The 8,642-nt window shown below is 42.8% G+C and overlaps 1 protein-coding gene across 6 annotated transcripts in view; it reads left to right on the top strand.

The window, feature by feature from the left end:
- Window positions 1–8,642, top strand: part of WIPF1 (WAS/WASL interacting protein family member 1) — a 52,131-nt gene that overhangs the window by 26,410 nt on the left and 17,079 nt on the right. Inside the window, exon 1 of one of the 6 annotated variants that reach the window (XM_085585091.1) lies at window positions 889–8,545. The exons of the other annotated variants lie outside the window; for them this stretch is intronic. Coding sequence (XP_085441217.1) covers window positions 8,488–8,545 — 58 coding nt within the window. The 5' untranslated portion in view covers window positions 889–8,487. Of the gene's footprint in view, window positions 1–888; window positions 8,546–8,642 lie in introns of those variants that run through there. 6 annotated transcript variants of the gene reach the window in all.

Below are 8,642 nucleotides of genomic sequence, written 5' to 3'. Positions count from 1 at the left end.
GCAAACTCAGATACTGAAGGCTAAGGTCTCTCCTATAACCTGTGGAGAGGTGTTCAGTGTGCTGTGGGTTAGATTTTGGCTGCTTTGCAACGAGACAAACTGAATCCAAACAGCAGAGGAAGAATTTCAGGTTTGTCCTTCCACCGCTTCAGCTGCGGAAGGGAATCTGAGCGAGCAGCCAGCCGGGCGTCAGACTCCTTGCCTGGGGATATCTAAACACCAGCCCACAGCTTCCAAAAGCCCCTGGGCTGGAGCTGGCCTTCTGCAGGGCACTCTAAAGGACACTAACTTGCTCAGACCTGCCCTTCCCAAGGACTGAGTCTAGAGCAGGAGATCCTCTGCAGGGTTTCTATACATATTTCCATTAGCTAGCAGGTTTTTTTTGTCCAGTAACTGGTGTTGGAGGCAGGAAGTGCTGGTCAGCTCAGAATAAGGCATATGATGGATTCAGCCAATTCAGTACTCGAGAGGAAAACATGAATCTTGATTGTCCCTGCTGCTAGTGTGCTTTAGCCCTAGAATTTCAACTGGCAACCTGCATCATTTATCATACAGATTCTCATTACTACTTTTGGATTATATATTCCTCTAAGTCTAAGAAAACTTCTTAGGTCTGGAATGAAACTAGGGCAGTTCCTATCAGCTAAGGACAAGTGGTACCTTTTTTCCTTTTAATTAAAAAAATTAGACTCAAAATTAAGCTTTTCTTATAGTTCCAACACAATTAATATCAGTTTAAAACCAATGATTTTTAAAAGAGAGAAAATGATGGTCAGGTTCAGTAGCTTTTTATATCAGACAATACAGAGATAATGACAACCTTCAGTCTGCTTTACTTAATGGCTCCTTAATGGGTATCTGGTCTGTTAGTTTTGTACAATCCATCTAAAGGTAGTTTTAAAGTTGTCTTATTGAACATTTTTAATAGCAGTAATGTATTGCTTCCTCTGTCTATATCTCTGAAGTCGCAGGAGACATTTACTGCTGGATTCCAACCAGGCAGATAATTGTGTGGTGCAGGAATGTAACATTGTGGCTTTGTTTTTAATATGGATTAGAACAAAGCATCATTTGCCAGTACTGCTAGGATATTAGGTAATCATGTAATTTCACATGTGCAATAATGTGTTTTCAGTAATATTATTGTTTTTCTTTGTTATTTTTAAATTTATCCCTTTCAAACCAAAATCTGTATGGTAAGATATTTAAGATTAATTTCTTATCCTTGACTTACCTTCTGGTTGGATGCAATTTCTAAAGTTTTGTAGACCACTTAGAACAGATTATGAACTTTTGGCCACAGTACCTTGAGTAGTTTGGGATGAGCTAAGATTGGCTCCAATGTGAAAGGGTAGTTGAAGTCCCGGAGTTTGGAGAGGGGTTGTTTGCTCAAGAAAACCCTCTCTTTGCTTCAGATTACTTTTTGTCCCCTCTTTTCCCTCCTCTTTATTATTTCCATCCTGATTTTAAAGTTTCTTCCACAGATTTGTTTTCATGTTGCCCAGAACCTTTAAAAATAATTACTGAAACCATAGCAGCCCATGTGGAAGCTTTCCGAGACACAGTATGAACTACAGAGCAGGCCAAACCTCAAAGGGCAGAGGCTCTTTTCCAAGCAAGGAAGAACAGATAGTGAGAGTTTCTTTGGATGTTTGTGCAAATGGGTGCTTTGTTGTCCAGCTTCAGTGTGTGCAGATGCCCAGCATACATTGCCCAGCTTCACATATATCTGCATTTTGGGGGGTGATGAAAGTGAGACTCATTTATTACCATAAGCTAGCATGTAAAAATTGTAGGAGAGTTTCATTTTATAGCTATTCTCAGAGGAGGATTAAGATAAAATACCTACCTTGGTAAATACTAAAAGTACACAAAGTAATATGGTATGTTTTGTGTATATTCATTTTTAACTCGGTAAACTGAAAATTTTCAATTGCTTTATTGCAAACTTGTACTAATTCCTTAGGCAATGTGAATTGTAGAAAAGTAACTGTTTTGTAGCAGCCCAGCAGTGTCTACAAAGAACTTAACTTTTCCTGGCCACCCTACTGAAATAAGCCATTAAATGTCAGATAAATGCTGTTGTACAGCTTTTTGAAGTGGAGGTCAGAGAAGGTTTGTGAACACAGGGGATACAATGGCTAGGCAGAATGAGTTTTCCTTTAGTACCTAGTCAGTCAGTAAGATGTGGTGTGAGTTTCTGTTCAGTTTGTGCTTTATGAGCAGGGCACAGAGAGTAAGTTATGGGGAGTTTGTTGATAGGTTGTGGTCCCTGGAGACAGATGCCAGCATATCTTGCTGGTTGCTCTCCCCAGGTTCATGGAGCAAGGTACCAGCAGTGCTGAACTCAAGGCATGGCACCTCCCTGCAAACTGTGCTGTGGTACTTGCTCCACCAGCCTTCCTGATCCAAAGGATGGTGTTGTAGGAGTCAGTGCCAGCCTTGCTTGCTGACTGTGGCACTTTTCAAATGTGCAGATATGATTTGGTGCCTCCTAAATGATCTGGTTTAATGACTAACCCCAAGCTACAGCACAAATCCCTCCAAAGGAGAAAACATCAAGGGCTTTCATGGGATGCACTCTTCTTAATCTCTAAGTCTGATCTCAAAAAGTTCAAATGCTTCAGCAAAGTCAGAAGGTACACTGAGTCTTATCCAGTAGCCTCTGAAAACTGGCCTGAGCCTTTCCGTGAACGCTAATGAGAATAAATTCAGGCTCTCCATCTCTACCCAGTCTAGTGGAGGTTTCTCATCATTTTGTGGCCTCAAAACATACAAAATTAACCTCAAGAATGGAAAATTAGTTTTTTTTAATTAAAATCTCTACCAGGCCTGGTTGCCTGTTTCTCACAGAACTGATTTATAAAACTGAGGCTTTTATTGACAGTGACCGGGCTCTGAGGTGGTGTTTTTCTGCACTGTCTATGGTAGAACAGGCTTCCTTACATTATGCAGATCTGGGGCTGGCTTTTGTTTTGTTTTTCCCACACTCCAGGCAGATCAGTCTTTGATTGCTCTTCTAATGACAGGTATTCAAGTTACTCTAATTTACTTCAACACCTGGGCTGTAAAAACGAATGCACTCTTGCTTGTGCAGTTGGTCTTTCCCTAATGACTGCCCAGGCCACTTAGCTTTTTGTTTAGGCTTTTGATGCGAAATCTGAGCTGATCTCTGTGCGCTGTAGTTTTTCAAGATTCTCATAGGAATATTGTAATATTTATAAGAGGGATTGGAAAATGCTGCTTTAAATTCATTCCACATGTCTTGCCCTTATATGCCTCAGATTTCCCCTTTAGAGGCACTATTTTAATATCATTTTATAGATGCTGCCTTTAGTACAATAGCCATAATTCACTGCGTGTTTAGTAAGACTTAGTTGATTGTGATGAAGAAAATGCTTTCTATTAAAAAAGTCTATTTGAATGCTGAAGCCAATTGAATTCTAAACTTACATCTACTGAGAAATAATCTGATTGTGTGGGAGGTCCTTGATCTTTTCTATAAGTATCCGTTATTGTCAAAACTTTTTGACTGCCACTTCATGTCATCCTGTTGATAAGAGAAAGATGAATGAAGGCACTGTCAGCAATGGTGTCATGCAGGTCACATCATTATTCATTTAGTGCCCTGGCATGGAGAGGATGTGGTGTGGGGTATCTCATAACTCCCACATAACATCTGCAGGCTCCAGACTGGCTCTTTTCATCCCAGCCTCGGGACTTGCAGAGATTTGCCCCTCTCATTATAGCTGCTGCTCTGAAGGGGACTGCAGCACACCTGTGGGTAGCTGTGGGCAGCAGAAGTCCACCCACAAAATCCCAGAGCTTGCTCTCCATATTTGATTACTTTCTTGACTTTTTTCTGTGTGTACTAAAAGTTGCAACAGCTTAAATTTCCAAGAAAACCCTCAATTTGGAGTAATTTATGGTACTTTTGGCCTGTTATGCTACAAAAAAAGTGAATAGAAGGGAAAAATGCTCCAGGTTTCTGTCAATTTGCTTCAAATAGCAGAATTGCTGTTGTGTTACAGAAAGCAAACAAGTGGTCAGAGCTGTAACAACCTAGAAATAAAAGTGGAGCAATAGGTGGAAAGGCAAAAGGTGGATATGCTCATGTAAACAAAAGCTGTTTTCCCATGGTAACAAGCTGGGGATTCCAAAAGCCAGGCCATGCCTCTCTGCTTCTGGGTCACTGGGTTGGCTTGAGGGGAACATCCCTTCCTGCACCTCACTGTTTGCTGCCTGCCACTGCCAGGCCATGAGTGACCTTGCCTGGGCAGAGATGAGTGCTGCCATGTTGTGAGGATAAGATGGTGGGAAAAGTCCTGGTCTTAAGTGCAATTATTTTTGTTCTGATTTAGGATTGAATAATCTGGAGGCAATACTCAGAAATCCCTGATTTCTGAACTAGCCTGTTCACCCTACCAACAGCTCCTCGAATTTAAGATGGTTTTGGGGAGAAAGCTGTACCATGCTGAGCAGCCACATGACATTGAATGATCACTACTACAGTCATGAGACACTGGAAAAAGTGACCCTATTGCAGAGAAGCTCTTGGGCTATGTGTTAGGAACACTTCTTTGTGAACACAAAATGTTCACAAGGAGGAACAGATGAGGGAATAAGATGGAGAGAGACATCAGGTCCTTTCTTACCCCAAGTATGTTGTCCTTGTGTGGAGAGGTTGTCTCTGTAGCCTCTCCAGAGCACTGGGAGTGTGGTGTCCCTTTCAAGGTCACTCCAGGCTGTGTGAATCTCCTTGGCTGTGCTGGGGCAGTGCCTGGATAACACCTCCTGTGTTGGCTCCAGCACTCGCCTTGACAAGTAGGGGTGGTAGATGGTGAAGTGTTGCAGGCAGCTCTGCTCTGGACAGCTGAAGGAGAGTTCACAAACAGCTCATCCTTAACCATCACTTCTGTCTGGGAGAGAGGGTGAAGCCTTTTGCCCTAGAGCTTTCTGCAGAGTGGCTGGGGGAAGAGCCCTTCATTTTTTGGTGTGGGGGCACTGGTGGGGTTGGGGATAGAGCTGTCAGAGGTTGCAGTGTCTGAGCATGTGTCCTGTTCTGAGGGCTGGGATACAGCCCAGTAATTAGATTTTTCTGCTGAATTTGACCCTGGCCTCCTGCTGAGGAATGACACACATGTGCCTGTGCCACTTTTAAGGAGTGTGGACTCCCTCCTGAGGTGGCTGGTGCAGCAGGGGCTTTGTTCCAGGTGTGTTTTGCAGGACTGAGGTCCTGTTCCCCAGGACCAGGTTGCTATGGTGGGGAATGTGACCTGATCCTAGTTGTCTGAGCAGACAGGGGTATTTTTGTACAACTCCTCTGGGTACACTGGCTGAAGGAACGATGGGAGCATGGATTAAATGCAAGCAATTTCTGTTTTCAGTGAGTCAGATACTTTCTGCTATGGTGTGTTTGCTCTTACATTATCATTTTTTCTCAAGTCAGTATCCAAACACGTAAACTGACCAAAAGCTTAGCTGTTCTTTCTGAACAGGGACTACATTGGTTACTAGAGGCAGTCCTCCGAAGTTAGGCATTGTCTGTGATCCTCTACATATCTCAAAAAGTATTTCACTGAAAAAAAATAAAATACTTGGATTAAAACAGCATTCTGTCACCATAGCAGCCTAGTTCTTAGCTGTAATTTTGCGTGGATGCAGCACAGCTGGATTTTCTCCATGTAACTCTTGATGGTGTTTGACAGATGAGGTTTGATGGATGCAGCTTGCTGTGGACCATTGGTGCATCTGGCTGTTACTGCTCTCAGCACCTGGGGTCATGTGCTGGCTTAGGGTTTGTTGACTTACTTGTCACTAACACACACAGTAAACTGCTCTGTTAGTGTATTCCTGTGGTGGTAGGAACTAGATGCAAAGTATTTTAAGGGGATTTTAGGTCTCTGGGAGATTACCCAGTGTGAGCTGCAGATCATGCTGACTGGAGGATCACTGCACTTGGCTAGATGCTCTGTGATTGAGGGAGTGAGCATGAGGAGTGTAGAGGAAGATGGAGATCCTGTAGGGTTGACAAAGCACAGAAGCATAATGTGCATAAAGATGTGAAAGTACCTAACAGCATCCTCACTTTTTTTTCCCCCTAACCAGTCATGTCTTTTTTTTTGTTCTTATTATTTATCTTTATTGGTTCTCACTAGCTCCCCAACATCTGCACATTTCACATATCTCTTACAACAGCACAACTGAGCTAAACTAACTGTAATTTCTTGAAAAGGCTGTGTCCAAAGCAAAAAAAATATCCTCTTTCTGCAGCCTAAGTAGGGCAGGAAAAATGCTCACTGCGATACTGGCTTGACATGTTTCTTTCCTAAGAACTACCCCATACACTTCTGGTAAAGACCCTTCAGGCTCTTGCCTTCCATTTCTCCCCTTTTTGATCCCTGCCTGCAGCAGGATGGTGTTGTATCCCCCACATCAATCACTGCTGAATTGGCAAAGGTGCACTTCCCTATGGGAGATCCTGCTGTGTGTTGTTCAGCTTGGGCCAAATCCCATTTCAGGGCACATGTGCCTGTGAATAAAGCTTGTCATCCATCACCCCTCCAATGGGTCTGGGCAAGAGCTCTCCATCACTGACTGGTATACCTCCTCTGCCCTGGCATTTTGTGTAAGGGGTGGCATTTTTCAGTGTGGTGGAAAGTCATACTCAAACCACTCATTTCGGGTACTGCGGAGAGTTTCCTTGAAATGCTGAAAGTCCCCAGTAAAGTAGGCTTCCTCTCTCTGGCAGCAGCAGCTCCCCAGAGCTTCCCTGGGTCTCAAACATCCAGAGTAACTTCTTTTTTGGTCATTCTTTTGGCTGTCCAGATCTCTGCAAGTGGTTTTAAGGGTAAAAAGTTAGTGCCTCCTTTTGCTACCACAGCTTCCTCCAGACAGGATAGGACAATTTACATTTTCACACCCTTGTAATGTCCTGTCTCAGGCCACAAAGTCTTGTAATCCCTGCACCGAAAGGTTTGTCTTCTCAGCCAAAAATTTCTTAAAAGACCATCAGTGATGTTAAAGGTCCCAAAAATACTGACAGTAACATTTTAGATGTCATTTTTGTTCCCCTGGAGCTGGTGAGCTTTCAGGAGTTTTATCCCAGTCAGGAGAATGAAAATCCAGGCTCTCCTGCTGAGAATAGGCTTGTTACACAGCAGTCCCCAGTGTCTCAATTAAAACTTGTATTAGGTTACTTGAGTGCCAGATAGGCTTTTCACTCCTCTATGTGCAAGTGATTGAGGCCAGAGAGTCTCCTAAATATTTTTTCTTTACCGTATAAGGGAATTCTTCAGTATCTTCCAGTAGCTTCATGCCCAACTGAATTTAGTTTGGTACCCTTGTTGAAATCTTTAGGGACTTAAACTCATCTTCCTGTATGTTTATTTATAGATTTCTATATATTTAGAAACTTTAATAAAAAGAGAAGAAGAAAAACACCGGATTGTTTTCAAGAGGGGATTTACTGGCATGGTGTTGCATGGGAGGAGCATCCTCTGAAGTTCTCATTAACACTGTGCCACACTTTTGGACTGTGACACTTGGTGCAGGCAGCCCCTCTGGCCTTGGGAGATTGTGGTGGTGGAACATGTAGGCTTACTTATGACTCAGGCCTACCAAGGAAAGTGGGAGTAGGGGGGGTTCAAATTTCATGACACCACTAATGTTTTGGCAAAAAAAAGTTTAATAGCTCAGTACTCTGTTAAAAAATGAGTAAAGAAAAAATAGTGGTCTATATAAAACTGATTGTAAGTGATTTTCTAACTGCTTTGTAATGTGTTTAGAGTTAGGTGTCCTTTTTGTTTTGAGAGCTACCTTACTAAAGTACTTGGTAACGTAGCCCAATTTCCTCAAATTCAAATTTTAAAAAAAAATCCTTCTTTCATTTGGAGAAAGTAATGGATTTTGAAAGAACCAAATCAACACTGATTTGGAAATTGGGTCCTTTTGCATACAGGAGCTATCAGCATTTTAATTAGCAACTTAAGGGGTTTTTCCCCCTTAAATTTATACATTCTGGCTTATTTCTACAGTTGTTTGTTCCTTCCTCTTTTTTTGCTTGGAAATTAATCATGCAGGAAATGATTAACCACAGTGAGCTTGTCTGTCTGCCTCTGACTCAATGTTTAAGAGGGAGAGCCTTCAAGCAGCTCAAAATGTCTGACCAGATACAAACCATGCACTTGCAGTGTGGTTGTTCACACTGTCTATCCCATAATAAAGGTCACGTTTCTTTTTAGGATTTGTAATGCTCCTGAAATTATTTCTGAGATACCAAATTAAGTCTGAAGTGTGCAAAATGTGTGTTTCACTGCATTGTGTAGTGCCACTTTTGCCCATTGCTCTTTATGGATTACTCTGCGGAGCAAGGGGCTCTTTGCACAATGCGCGTGTGTACCTCCTCTCTCCTCTGTTTTGGTTTTTAAATGAAAGGAGTCATTATCGTGGTGCATTGCATAACATAGCATTTTAATATCTTTCCTGATGGCGGCTGCTGCATGTGTGCCTGGTGGTTTGCAGGAGTGGGAGTTGTCTCATGCAGGTATGCTTTACTCGGGCGCTCTTGGAGCGTCTCGTTGGCCGGCGGCGCGGGCGGCGTTCTCCAGCGGCGGCGGACCGGGCTCTGTGCGCTCCGCTGC

Source organism: Lonchura striata, chromosome 7 (genome assembly GCF_050655825.1).
Source record: "Lonchura striata isolate lonStrDom1 chromosome 7, ASM5065582v1, whole genome shotgun sequence".
Lineage (NCBI taxonomy): Eukaryota > Metazoa > Chordata > Aves > Passeriformes > Estrildidae > Lonchura > Lonchura striata.
Note: the sequence above shows the minus strand (reverse complement) of the source record. Positions and strands in the feature narration are given on the sequence as shown.